The sequence below is a fragment of the Pelobates fuscus genome, chromosome 8 (assembly GCF_036172605.1).
Source record: "Pelobates fuscus isolate aPelFus1 chromosome 8, aPelFus1.pri, whole genome shotgun sequence".
NCBI lineage: Eukaryota > Metazoa > Chordata > Amphibia > Anura > Pelobatidae > Pelobates > Pelobates fuscus.
The window spans coordinates 18027519-18042889 of NC_086324.1; the positions used below are offsets into that span (position 1 = coordinate 18027519).

General features: G+C 43.4%; 1 protein-coding gene across 1 annotated transcript in view; it reads left to right on the plus strand.

The window, feature by feature from the left end:
• Window positions 1-15371, plus strand: part of LOC134571195 (unconventional myosin-X-like) — a 104132-nt gene that overhangs the window by 46034 nt on the left and 42727 nt on the right. Inside the window, exons 3-7 of the mRNA XM_063429344.1 lie at window positions 6216-6374; window positions 7038-7225; window positions 7721-7849; window positions 8113-8237; window positions 14846-14859. Of these exons, the coding sequence (XP_063285414.1) occupies window positions 6216-6374; window positions 7038-7225; window positions 7721-7849; window positions 8113-8237; window positions 14846-14859 (615 nt within the window). The remainder of the gene's footprint in view (window positions 1-6215; window positions 6375-7037; window positions 7226-7720; window positions 7850-8112; window positions 8238-14845; window positions 14860-15371) is intronic.

Genomic DNA, 15371 nt, shown 5'->3' on the forward strand with positions numbered 1-15371 from the left:
CCGCGGGAGGGGGCCTTGACAGAGGAGGAAGCTATAGTGCCAGGAAAACGAGTTTGAGGATCAGTAGCATAAAAAAAACTTGCAATATTTTTTTTTTTTTCTCACACTTTTTACACTGTAATAGTTGATATAATAAATGAACTCTTTTGTAGGCTTGCTTTGAACAATTTTTGTAAGGTTTTGTCCATTTGATCTATTTATTTGACGGATAGTAAAATAATTTCAAACTGAAATGTGATGCGTTGACTTTAATATAAAGAGTTGTGTTGCTAATAACATTTAAAATTAACTAGAAAAATTACCACAACAAGAGGACATAGCCTTAAATTAGAGGGGCAAAGGTTTAAAAATATCAGGAAGTATTACTTTACTGAGAGGGTAGTGGATGCATGGAATAGGCTTCCAGCTAAAGTGGTAGAGGTTAACACAGTGAAGGAGTTTAAGCATGCGTGGGATAGGCATAAGGCCATCCTAACTATAAGATTTTTTTTTTTATTTTTTTTTTAAGGCACACTATAGGCATCAAAACAGCTTTATCTTAATGAAGCAGTTGTGTATAGACCATGCTCCTGCAGCCTCACTGTTCAATTCCCTGCCATTTAATAGTTAAATCACTTTTGTTTCTCCTTTGATTATGCTGTCCTTGCCACACCTCCCCTGGTTGTGACTGACACAGCCTGCATTAAAACACCATGGTTTAGTTTCCAATCAGATGTTAACTTGATTTTAGAAGTTTTTATCTCTTGCTCTGTAATTTGAACTTCAATCACACACAGGGGTCTCCTATGGGGTCTAGAAGGCTATTAACATAGCAGGAGATAAAGTCTAAACAGACTGTGCAAAAAAAAAAAGCAGTATAAACATTAGAGGACTCTTTACAGGAAGTGTTTAAGAAGATTGTGTAAGTCAGATATAGCGGAGGTGTGGCTAGGGCTACATAAACACAAACAAAAGTGATTTTACTCCTAAATGGCAGAGAATTGAGCAGTGAAACTGCAGGGGCATGATCTATAAGCCAAAACTGCTTCATTAAGGTCAAGTTGTCTTTAGGTCTATAGTGTCCCTTTAAGGACTGGTAAGTAGCACAGAAACGCTGTCCAGAACGTTTTGTAGCATTCTGCCCTTAACTCTGTACGTTGAGATTACACTTCACAGCCTGAGCGAATCCACTGATGTATTGTGCTGCTCTTTCTGGGTCCTAAATGACACCAGGGTACAAATTCAAAATTGTGTATTCTCACATTTGGGGCTGGAGGGAATCCTGAGACCTCATACCCAAGATTGCTTCATGACGTGCTGATCTTCCTAATTAGTTTAACTTTCCCCTCTGGATCCTGAACAGTTAGCGGGTAATTGCGTAATGTGAGCAGCCAATCAGAACCAGCGATTCAGACCTAAACGATTTATTCTGAGCATTTCTAAAGAGGCCATGGCGGTTTGGTCTGATGCTGAACGCCACCTTTGCCATAACGATCTGCATGTTAATTATAATTTCATGCAATAGTATTAAACTATGAGATTGTCATAGCTCCCTACATTTCGAGGTTTGGGTGAGGGGGCTGACACGCACAGCTGTTTATGTGCTTAGTTTTTGCGATATGAGTGCGTCCAGTTGCGAGTAATATATGGTGGCACAACCTCAGCCCCAAATTGGGCAATGTATGGAGGTCTGCATAATGAACGCAATGTATAGGCAGTTTTTAAAGTACAACATGACTGTGCAAATAATACAGAAAGGTTATTAAGAGCAGCTTTTAGCATCTGTAGAACGGAGGATGGTAAACAGGATGGCTGGTCGCTATATCATAGAGCATTACTGGGAATGACATGTATGGTAAACTATTATACATTGAATTCTGCTGTATATAAATCCATTCTATCCTCCATGGAAACGTTCTGTAGGCGTCTGAGACACAAGTCTGCGCCCCATGAATCTTCCTTTATAATTATTTACAGTATCCAAATGGAGACGTAGTCTGTTTACAAAGTGTTTATTGGAATATCCTAGCTCTCCCCATCTATTGTCATTGGGGGATGCATATTTGTGGTCTGCTTCTGTTCGTGACACGGAGTTATGCGTGCATGTAAAATTCTACTTTAAAACGAGCATTGTATTTGGGACTTTCCTGGCAGGGTGACTGGGAGATGTACAGAAAGCAGATCCCATCTCCCCAGCTGGCGTGGATTCAGTTATATAAATCCCAGTCTTTGTGGAATTGCAGTCTGTGATATATTTAGTAATTTGTATAAGAACAGACTTCTGCTGAGGTTATCCACTGCTGACACTGTACATATCTGTGTAATGTCACATAAGGCCTCTGGAAGCTGTGAATTGCCACATACAGATATACATGGTTCTGGAGTAACCAGAATTAAAGGAACACTATAGTCACCTAAATTACTTTGGCTAAATAAAGCAGTTTTAGTGTATATATCATTCCCCTGCAATTTCACTGCAAAATTCACTGTCATTTAAGAGTTAAATCACTTTGTTTCTGTTTATGCAGCCCTAACCACACCTCCCCTGGCAATGATTGACAGAGCCTGCATGAAAAAAAACTGGTTTCACTTTCAAACACATGTAATTTACCTTAAATAATTATATCTCAATCTCTAAATTGAACTTTAATCACATACAGGAGGCTCTTGCAGGGTCTAGCAAGCTATTAACATAGCAGGGGATAAGAAAATCTTAATTAAACAGAACTTGCAATAAAGAAAGTCTAAATAGGGCTCTCTTTACAGGAAGTGTTTATGGAAGGCTGTGCAAGTCACATGCAGGGAGGTGTGACTAGGGTTCATAAACAAAGGGATTTAACTCCTAAATGGCAGAGGATTGAGCGGTGAGGCTGCAGGGGCATGATCTATACACCAAAACTGCTTCATTAAGCTAAAGTTGTTCAGGTGACTATAGTGTCCCTTTAAAGTGCTCCTGACTTGATTTCACTCCGAAGAGAATAAAATTGTATCTATACATTACACTAGCCAAATTGCCAAAACCTCTATAACTGTGCTCTGATTTGACCTTCTTGGGCTTCCCAGCAATGCTGTAGGCATGGCCTTAAAGCCTTCCTGTGCCTCCAGGACATCCGGGTGACGTGGCATCATCTAATGACCATGCATTGATGAGTGCCAACTAATGTGAGATGCCACGTGTGATTTGTAAACTGTATGTGCAGCATGTATTAAGGACACCACATTACATGTGAATGGAGAGATTTTTAGGCGCGCATTTAAAAAAAAAATAAAAAAAAAAATTATTGGGGTAAGTCCCTGTTTGATTGCGACATAACAAAGTGATCACATACATCGTATCATAAGATCAGCAGAATTATCAATATATCTTTTAATCTACAAATCTGCAAGCAAATCAGTCCATCTTCCTTCCCAAGTGTAACTTGTCACCCACGTGATTTGTAGATGTCCTGTTCATTTTAAATAGACATTGCCACTTGTGGGTCCCGTGCCTGGAGGGGCAGTTAATGGTGAGTTCTGTTTACCTGAACCGGTCTCTCGCGGACTCCACCATTTTCTCTTCTTCAGTGTGAAGAGCCACATGGATTGCAGCATGATGAAGCCAACTCCCTGCAGCCATCACTGGTGACGATTGAGGGGATTGATCAGTCCAGTGTCTATCCGTATATCTCTTGACTGTGTTAGAATTACAATGAAATTTTACCAGCGTCAATCTGAGTATTTCATAAAAATTCTATCTTTATAAAATACTAATTATTCAGGTGTGTGTGTGTGTGTCAGAGCCACTTTAAGGTTACTGTTTATGTTTGTTTTCGGCTTGTATGTGCTCACATGATAACAGAAGTGATATGATCCCATAATACACACGTTGCCTTGATGTATCCAGTACATCCATACTTACCATATTAACCTCAGATCTGCATATGAATTGTAATACAACCGTAGCAGTAAAAGGGAAGATAAAATAGCACGGATTGCTCATTGTCTCTTTTTTTTTTTTTAAATTGTTATTTTTTTTAATTTCAGTTTTTCACTGAATAAAACTTGCAGAATCATTCAATGAAAAGACGATACTGTTACGGTGTAATGTATACAGAATATTTCATGAAACTGTGGAGGCAAAAAAGACATTGTGAAATAAGAAAGGGGAACCGTCGTGGACATTGCTGAGTGGAAATGATCAATCTGAAATCTTTTATTCCACTCTAAGCAAATTTTTAGAATTGTTATTTTTAATTTATAAATATTGGTTAGACTTGTTACCTGGAGGACACCAGACACCACTTTCCGCCTCCACTACAAGCGCTGGAGACCCACAAATATGCAGTGCAGGTCTAGCTCATTGACGGAGAGTGTCGGCAAGCTGCAGTTGTTATAGTGCTTGGGACACTCCTTTAATTATAGGACAGCTAGTGGTGTTGAGTTACATTGAATGTGTGTCTTGGTACATGGGAAGCAGCCGCCTCTAATGGCCAGTGAAACACACCCAGCATTATCGATCTTGGCAAATCGTGAGCTCATTGTAGCAGAATTAACACACTGCAAGAGACATTACTGTTTCTGTATTTCCATAATAATAAAAAATACATTTTGTTAATTTGTATAATTTTGTTTGTTACATTTATTGTATAAACTGCTTTAAAATATACTACTTCCTCCCCTCCCCCGTTGTTACTGCTCTACACCAAAGTTTCCTACCTATGATTTTAAAATAGATTGGATTGAAACATCACTAAATAAAAGGTACTCAGCCAAAAAAAGATATATTTTATTTCTTTCTCACCTGACATCCTGACGCTAACTGTTTATACAGAACAATCTAATCCAAAATTAAAGCTCTTTTGAAATCACATATTGGTCCCTTCCCAGAGTGAAAACTGGTCCAGGCCATACCTAGAGCATTTGGCACCCGGGGCGGGTCCGAGGCTGGCTGCTCTGGCTAGCTGGCAGACTTACTGGCTGCTGTGGATGGCAATGATGGCTGGCAGACTGTATGTGCTGGCCTTTTTCTTCCACCAGCCGATTTGTGTGTCTCATTTTCCATTCCCACCTATGTGTTTATTTTATCCCCCGCCCCTCTGGGTGTTTTTTTTTTTCTCTCTGTATGTCTCTTATCTGTAGATCGCACACCCGGGCCACTCAGTTGACCACTGAATGGTACCCCCCCTAATGAATGGCACCTGGGCCGGACCGCCTCCCCCCACACCACTGAGCGGGTCAACCCCCTATAGCATAACAAATTAATAATCTTAGTGTGGTACCACCCTGTGCCACCCACTGGTACTATTTTAACTTTGATGGGATAAAGCTGAATATTAAATCTACTGTGACTTTCACGTATAACCGATGAAAGCGTGCATACTTCAGTTTTGTTATACTTTTAAAATAGAAAATGTTGTGCTAATTATGGAAGCCGTTATCTTGCATGCTGCGTTATATTAGACTGATAATGTATCAATGTTTGATGTACTCTACTAATTCACAATTAAAATTTAAACTAAAAATATACTGAATTCACACATGACTTCTCCTATTGCGCACATCACACTGCCCACTGCATATACCTATTAACTAGCTGTGTGCATACATGCTTTCACGCAGACACACGCGCACGTACTGTGGCAATAATTTAGAGGTTTTTTTTTTTTAGTGCGTGATTGAGGAGTTCCATATTGACCATCGCCAAATGATGAATAATGTTCGATGCAGCAAACCGCTTATCCAGAGGGAAAAATAAAAATGAGTTTTAGCCTATTCCTTCAGTTGCTATTTTACCACTGGACAGAATATTATCTGCCATATTCTAATGGGAACTCATTTTATACCCCTGTGGCCCTTACACATAAAAAGCTAATGGGTACATGGAAGAGTCAATTATGGGATACACAATCATAATCATTTTGCCAGCATTATGCACTGTAGTTTTGTTATCCCTGCTCGTCCCAAACAGGCTACTGAGCTTGGTGTGTTGCTGGCTGCTTATGATATTGATGCGGATACTGTAATCAATGGTGTAAAGACCTGTAGTGTGCTCATTGACCAGAAGGGGTCACTAGTGCATCATGCAAACTGAGCTCTCCATTAACCATGCTTTAATGCTGCATTGAGCTGCAGGTATTTGCATATTTCCATGTAACAATTGTTGGGTTTTACATTTTAATCTTTTACTATAGACTTTGTTGGTACTACTTTAGGAAATACCCATTGGATGAACACTGACCAAATCTTTTTGTCTTCAGGAATTCTCTCACTCCAGGTCGTCCTTGTCCCGGGAGAATGTTCTCCCCATGCACGAAAGCAGCCGGGATGGGGTGGAAGACATGGCTCTGCTCTCGGACCTGCACGAAGCCTCCATAATGCTGAACCTGCACATGCGGTACCTGAAAGACCAAATCTATGTGAGTAATGCGCGTGCGTGGCTCTGGGGAGGGATCCAAAATAAGAATTCTATGCATCTGTATAATGGCTTAAAATAACCACAGCTACCTAACATTCTCATAAATTTGTAACACCTGCGGGGTCTCTCCTTTTATCTCGGAGACCTGGGCATAGTAAATAGCCCTATCCAGCTGCTTATATGGTAAAAAAAAATGAACCTTACTTTAAGTCTGGGGTAATGTACACAGCCATTCCAGGGCAATTGTGAATATCCAATATTTAAATGTAGACTCCTTGTCCTTTTGGGTCCTGTGTTATTCTGAGTATTTGGGGCCTGGGAGAAGGGCAAATATATCATGAAAGTGACCACTGTTCCTTAGTGCTGCCTGCAATGTATTTTTTAACTCTAGCAACTCACAGCCAGCAATTTTCAAAGTGATCTAGTACTGTGCTACTCAGCATGCTGGGATTTTCAGTCCCAGAACAGATGTGGAACTTGGTATTTCAATGAGCTGTACATTTATTAGGAGAGCTACCTTATAAATCATGGGACCTGGATGTAGCTCCATCCCTAAACTAGATTAAATTTCAGCTCTAATAATTCTGGGAAAACTATGGAGTCCAGCAACACACAGGGATCAAGGAGCACAACATGTTAATTATAACGGTTTTACTTCTTGCAGACTAACATTGGTTCCATATTGGCATCTCTTAACCCCTATAAGCCCATTGCCGGTCTATACGATGAGGATGCTGTAGAGCTATACAGTCGGCACCATTTGGGGGAGCTGCCACCCCATATATACGCCATCGCCAACGAGTGTTACAGCTGTCTATGGAAAAGGCACGACAGTCAGTGTGTTCTTATCAGGTACGGTGGGGAATACGTGGGCAATGATGGGCAACTGTGACCCTTCAACTTCTATCTTTCTTAGTCAGAGGTCCCGGATTGTACCAGCCGATGATTATGGGGGTGCAGCTCAGAAGGATTATTTGATATTAGCTATAGATCTATATGGTGGTAAAATATTGCAGTTATAAAGCATTAAAAATGGGAAGTATTTGGCGCAAGCCACGCTAACACTTACGGCCAGCTGAATACTTGTTGCTGATGTGATGGAGCTCTTCACATACACAGCACAGGAGCGTGATACGTGTCCCTGGAGACTTACTTATAACCTTTCTTAACACCTACCTTCATTTTACAGTGTGATGTGAATGTGCAAACTCCCTTCTCATCCCATTGCTCAGTGGATATTCGCTAAATTGGGAATTTTTGAGAATTTAGGGGTGTGTGACATGCTAGATCATGTGTAGGTCTCACTACTTTTATTTTATTTATTAAATTTTTTGTATCTTGTTTTAGTGGTGAGAGTGGAGCAGGAAAAACGGAGAGCACAAAACTACTGCTTAAATTCCTTTCGTCGATGAGTCAATGTTCTGCAGAAGGAGCTGGGACCCAGACGCATGTGGAGGAGGCCATCCTGGAGAGCAGGTAAGGGCTGTCCTGTCACACCTAGATTATTAAATGTAGATTATAGATGTTGGTGATGGCTGCTATGGACAACATTTCCCATGATTCTCAGATGAATGACTTGACAGATGAATGATTCACAGGAAATGAGGTCCATAAAAACCTGATGTGCCAAAATCTAACCATCCATTATCTACAATATCAAAAGACCTGGCTTCATGTTCAAATATGACCACTTCCTCCGTCTTTCAGTATTTTGTTGATGGTTTTCTCTCCGTTCACAGCCCAATCTTGGAAGCGTTTGGAAACGCCAAGACGGTATATAATAATAATTCCAGCCGCTTCGGAAAATTCATCCAACTTCACTTTTCCCAGCAGGGTCACATTCAAGGTGGCAGAGTGGTGGATTGTATCCTTCATGGCTTAAATGATGTCCAATGATGTAAAGGGAGCAAATTCCATAAAATTACACTTTCCCTTCAGCTTTAACCGTTTCATTATAAATTGAGCCCTCCATCTGGCAGAGGAATCTGGGACTTGTAGTTCAGGATGAAGAACTTTGCCCAATATGTGACTATATAGGTCAAGCCAAAATGGAGCAGTGTTGTCCAATTATTTAATCTAAAGTCCTCACCCAGTGGCAGTGGCGTACACACAACCCATGGGGCCCCGGTGCGAAAACTGATCTGTGGGCCCCCCGCCCCCCCCCCCCCCCCGCTTACTTTGCGCGGGCTGGGGCCGCAACACATGGCGGGCGGGCACCTGGTCGCAGGGCTGCGACCTGTGAGACCGCGGTATGTACGCCAGTGCATGCATAAACACATACACTTAAAGGACCACTACAGACACCCAGATCAAATCAGCTCAATGAAGTGGTCTGGGTGCCAGGTCTCTCTAGTTTTAACCCTGCAGCTGAAAACAGCAGTTTCAGAGAAACTGCTATGTTTCACTGAGGGTTAATCCATCTCTAGTGGCTGTCTCATTGTCAGCCGCTAGAGGATTTTCTGCGATTCTCACTGTGAAAATCAATTTGAGAAGACGCTGAACGTCCATAGGAAAGCATTGAGTAATGCTTTCCTATATGGGCGGTTTGAATGCGCGCGTGGCTCTTGCCACGCATGTGCATTCGGAGCTGAGAGGCGGATCGGGACGGAGAGATCCCCAGCGCCAAGGGAGCCCGGCGCTGGAGAAAGGTAAGTGCTTTAGACACACACACACACACTCTCATGAACAGACGCACACATTTACTGACAGACACACACTCAGTGACAGACGCACACAAACGTACTCAGTAACAGACACACACACTAACACTAACACACACTAACACTAACACACTCTAAAACTAACACAATCACTCACACTAACACACACTCACTAACACACACTCACTAACACACACTCACTAACACACACTCACTAACACACACTCACTAACACACACTCACTAACACACACTCACTAACACACACTCACTAACACACACTCACTAACACACACTCACTAACACACACTCACTAACACACACTCACTAACACACACTCACTAACACACACTCACTAACACACACTCACTAACACTCACTAACACTCACTAACACTCACTAACACTCACTAACACTCACTAACACTCACTAACACACACTAACACTCACTAACACACACTAACACACACTAACACTCACTAACACACACTAACACTCACTAACACACTCACTAACACACTCACTAACACACTCACTAACACACTCACTAACACACTCACTAACACACTCACTAACACACTCACTAACACACTCACTAACACACTCACTAACACACTCACTAACACACTCACTAACACACTCACTAACACACTCACTAACACACTCACTAACACACTCACACTAACACTAACACACTCACACACAAACTAACACTAACACACTCACACACAAACTAACACTAACACTAACACACTCACACACTCACTAACACTAACACTAACACACTCACACACTCACTAACACTAACACACTCACTAACACTAACACACTCACTAACACTAACACACTCACTAACACTAACACACTCACTAACACTAACACACTCACTAACACTAACAAACTCACGAACACTAACACACTCACTAACACTAACACACTCACTAACACTAACACACTCACATTAACACACTCTCACTAACTACCACTCTCACTAACACACACACACACTCACTAACACACACACGTTTTTTCTGTTTTTTTTTTTTTAAATTTAATCCCCCCAGCCTCCTTACCTGTGTGAGAGGGACCTAGGGGACAGTGCTCCCTCGCGCGCCCGCCAGCCTCGGGGGGCCCGGAGGTGGCCGGCTCCTGGGCCCCCCAGCAGAAGAGGCTGGCCCTGTGGGTACATACCGGGTCGCAGGGGCGGCCGGGCCCCCTGGTGGGCCGGGCCCGGTCGCAGCCGCGACCCTGGTATGTACGCCACTGCCCAGTGGCGTACATACCAGGGTCGCAGGGGTCGCGGCTGCGACCGGGCCCGGCCGCCCCTGCGACACGGTATGTACCCACAGGGCCAGCCTCTTCTGCTGGGGGGCCCAGGAGCCGGCCACCTCCGGGCCCCCCGAGGCTGGCCCTGCTGTCACCCGGCTGGGTGCTCCCTCTTCAGCTCCCTCGCGCGCCGCACTGAAACCGGAGCCGGAAGATGACGTCATCTTCCGGCTCCGGCATCAGTATGCGGCGCGCGAGGGAGCTGAAGAGGGAGCACCCAGGGGAGAGTGCTCCCTCGCGCGCCCGCCAGCCGGGTGACCAGCAACACCACTGGACCCCAGGGAATCCCCCCAGCTCTCACACAGGTAAGGAGGCTGGGGGGATTAAATTAAAAAAAAAAAAAAAACAGAAAAAACGTGTGTGTGTTAGTGAGTGTGTGTGTGTGTGTTAGTGAGAGTGGTAGTTAGTGAGAGTGTGTTAATGTGAGTGTGTTAATGTGAGTGTGTTAATGTGAGTGTGTTAATGTGAGTGTGTTAATGTGAGTGTGTTAATGTGAGTGTGTTAATGTGAGTGTGTTAATGTGAGTGTGTTAGTGTGAGTGTGTTAATGTGAGTGTGTTAGTGTTAGTGAGTGTGTTAGTGAGAGTGTGAGTGAGTGTGTTAGTGTGAGTGAGTGTGTTAGTGTTAGTGAGTGTGTTAGTGTTAGTGAGTGTGTTAGTGTGAGTGAGTGTGTTAGTGTTAGTGAGTGTGTTAATGTGAGTGTGTTAGTGAGTGTGTTAGTGAGTGTGTGAGTGTTAGTGAGTGAGTGTGTGTGTTAGTGAGTGTGTTAATGTGAGTGTGTTAGTGTTAGTTTGTGTTAGTGTGTGTTAGTGAGAGAGTGTGTTAGTGTGAGTGTGTTAGTGATTGTGTGTGTGAGTGTGTGAGTGTGTTAGTGTGAGTGTGTTAGTGATTGTGTGTGTGAGTGTGTGAGTGTGTTAGTGTGAGTGTGTTAGTGTGAGTGTGTTAGTGTGAGTGTGTTAGTGTGAGTGTGTTAGTGTGAGTGTGTTAGTGTGAGTGTGTTAGTGTGAGTGTGTTAGTGTGAGTGTGTTAGTGTGAGTGTGTTAGTGTGAGTGTGTTAGTGTGAGTGTGTGTGTGAGTGTGAGTGTGTGTGTTAGTGTGAGTGTGTGTGTTAGTGTGAGTGAGTGTGTTAGTGTGAGTGAGTGTGTTAGTGTGAGTGAGTGTGTTAGTGTGAGTGAGTGTGTTAGTGTTAGTGAGTGTGTGTTAGTGTGTGTGTGTTAGTGAGTGTGTGTTAGTGAGTGTGTGTTAGTGAGTGTGTGTTAGTGAGTGTGTGTTAGTGAGTGTGTGTTAGTGAGTGTGTGTTAGTGAGTGTGTGTTAGTGAGTGTGTGTTAGTGAGAGTGATTGTGTTAGTGTGAGTGATTGTGTTAGTGAGTGTTAGTTTTAGAGTGTGTTAGTGTTAGTGTGTGTCTGTTACTGAGTACGTTTGTGTGCGTCTGTCACTGAGTGTGTGTCTGTCAGTAAATGTGTGCGTCTGTTCATGAGAGAGTGTGTGTGTGTCTAAAGCACTTACCTTTCTCCAGCGCCGGGCTCCCTTGGCGCTGGGGATCTCTCCGTCCCGATCCGCCTCTCGGCTCCGAATGCACATGCGTGGCAAGAGCCACGCGCGCATTCAAACCGCCCATATAGGAAAGCATTACTCAATGCTTTCCTATGGACGTTCAGCGTCTTCTCACTGTGATTTTCACAGTGAGAATCGCAGAAAATCCTCTAGCGGCTGACAATGAGACAGCCACTAGAGATGGATTAACCCTCAGTGAAACATAGCAGTTTCTCTGAAACTGCTGTTTTCAGCTGCAGGGTTAAAACTAGAGAGACCTGGCACCCAGACCACTTCATTGAGCTGATTTGATCTGGGTGTCTGTAGTGGTCCTTTAAGTGTATGTGTTTATGCATGCACTGGCGTACATACCGCAGTCTCACAGGTCGCAGCCCTGCGACCAGGTGCCCGCCCGCCATGTGTTGCGGCCCCAGCCCGCGCAAAGTAAGCGGGGGGGGGGGGGGGGCGGGGGGCACACAGATCAGTTTTCGCACCGGGGCCCCATGGGTTGTGTGTACGCCACTGTCCTCACCTCTCCCTCCATTAGTAAGTCCACCAATAGAAAGAATACCGCCTACCTCTAAAAGTGAGGTGGCTTTTTTGAACTCCACTTTTGGCTTTTTTGAACTCACCAACACCAAACTCTGTGCCCAAATTTACACCTGAGTCGGTTAATTGCTCAGACGGTGTACATTGCTAGAACTCCACACTTTGCTATTTTGTTGCAAAAAAAACCCCGAAAACGTTTGTTCTGAGATCACCGACCCCTTTATTGAAGGATTTATTATGACCAGACTTGGGGGGGTGGGGTGGGGGGGGGGGGGGGGGGAGTGATTTAATCAAACATTACCCTGTATAAATATTTACGAATATCCTCTTTAAACAAAAGGCTATGTTATTAGCTCTTTAACTTTAATCTTCTAATTATGGAAGCAAAAAAAAAATAATAAAATCCTTGCTTGACCGCTATGAATTGGCTTATTCTCCAATTCTTTCTACTGAGGGATGGGTTTAAAAAGGATAAATATTCTCCTGACACCAGGGATTGACGTCATAGATTCTAACTTAAGGAAACCACATATTGTGGAAAAGTAGTTGAATTTACACATTTAGAAATATTTGGAGATTACTTAATTTGCTTAACTTAACAAGCAAATCAGGATTGTAGTTTGTCATAATATTTTTTGTGAATTAACAAAAACGTATTTTTATTTCTAATGTAATAGTTCTACTAATATGGAAACCTAAATGTTCATGAGAGAAACATTTGGTCAGTTGTCTTGTCCCATTTTCTATTTTAAAATGCATTCTACTGCACTTTGACATTTTTTTAGTCTCTTCCACCTTTGCTGAATAGCTATTCTCTGTCTCTACAACTGTATTTTCAGTTTATGTTGTGATTCAGTAGTTTATTATCGTGTTTTTTCTCCCACTTTTTTCCTATATTTGACCTCACCAAAGTGCAGCTCTAATGTTGATTTTTATTTATCAAAGCAGTAATAGTGGTGTAAGGATTTTAATATTAACAAATAATAAAGAAAAGGATCTGATTCACTTCCTCCCTCCACCACCCGATCTCAGTTTGATTTGTTATGTCTGACATTTCAGACACAAACACATCTCTGGCACAGACCATGAGCTGGCAGACATGAGTAATACATCACACTCTATTACAGGAACATTGCTAATTGTGTAATCAGGGAAATTTAATTGATGTATTGTTTTTATTTTTAACAATTGTTCTTGAGATACTTAGAAATTAATCCTAATTATAGTTCTACATAGAGGGATGTATAATTAGACATATTGGTACAAAGGGACTAGAAAACCCAGCCATGGGGTTTGATCCAACATTGGGAGAGGGCATATGGGTACCCTGATGCACATGGGTACTGTGATACATCATGGGAGAGGGCACATGGGTACCGTGATACATCATGGGAGAGGGCACATGGGTACCCTGATACATCATGGGAGAGGGCACATGGGTACCCTGATACATCATGGGAGAGGGCACATGGGTACCCTGATACACCGGGGAGGGCACATGGGTACCCTGATACACCGGGGAGGAGGGCACATGGGCACCCTGATACACCGGGGGAGAGGGCACATGGGCACCCTGATACACCGGGGGAGAGGGCACATGGGTACCCTGATACACACGGAGGAGAGGGCACATGGGTACCCTGATACACACGGAGGAGAGGGCACATGGGTACCCTGATGCACACGGAGGAGAGGGCACATGGGTACCCTGATGCACACGGAGGAGAGGGCACATGGGTACCCTGATGCACACGGAGGAGAGGGCACATGGGTACCCTGATGCACACGGAGGAGAGGGCACATGGGTACCCTGATGCACACGGGGGAGAGGGCACATGGGTACCCTGATGCACACGGGGGAGAGGGCACATGGGTACCCTGATGCACACGGGGGAGAGGGCACATGGGTACCCTGATGCACCAGGGGGACAGGGCACATGGGTACCCTGATGCACCAGGGGGACAGGGCACATGGGTACCCTGATACACGAGTGGGACAGGGCACATGGGTACACTGATACACGAGGGGGACAGGGCACATGGGTACACTGATACACGAGGGGGACAGGGCACATGAGTACACTTATACATCATACACCCGGGGGAGGGGGCATACAGGTACACAAATACACAAAAAGAAGTCATATGGGTAACCCAGTACCTGCTTAAATTAATGTCTTTAGAGATTGGTAGGATCTATGTGCTATGGGATGTGGTCCTTGTTGGAAGGAAGGTTAATATTACTCTTACTAGAACAATAATCGGTTATTATTGATTCATGGGTGAGAACAGCGTTTGCAAAACACTCCTCTATACCACTGAGGGCAGCGGGTTTATAGACTGGGAGGGAGACCTATAACCTGATGATAAACCGTATTATTTCCTTTAATGTAGTAATTCTCAGATTTGTTGGAGAAGGTGAGTCTGCGTCCAGTTATCTGTTCGGAGTCCGTACTGTCATCAGCTCTATGTATCATGCCATTAACTGTGACAGCGCCATCAGCTATTCAGTAATATGAACTGGTTAACTCTTACACTGCTGGCAGAATTCACACAGTGTAACAGACAGATTTGTATCAGTTAGGGCACAAGCCGGTAGAGGTCTTGATGCAGGAACAGCCATCCCCTCATATCCCTCATTCTTGTTAGCTACCCTAGCTCTACCGGACAACTATTTAAATAATTTTTTTTGTAATTTTTAAAAAAATGTATTTGTTTATTCCCCCCCCATAGCCTGTTATGTACCCATATCTCCCACCAGCCATTTCTTTTTCTCTAATATCTCTTTTTTTGTAGCCTTTTTGATTTCTTCCCCCTGGGCTGTAGGATCTTGTGATAACCCTGAGCTCCCCTTTCCCTCCAGGCCTATTTCTCCGCACTAATGTTAATTCTGCGTCCCCATGTCTGCCATTAACCCCTATTATCATTAT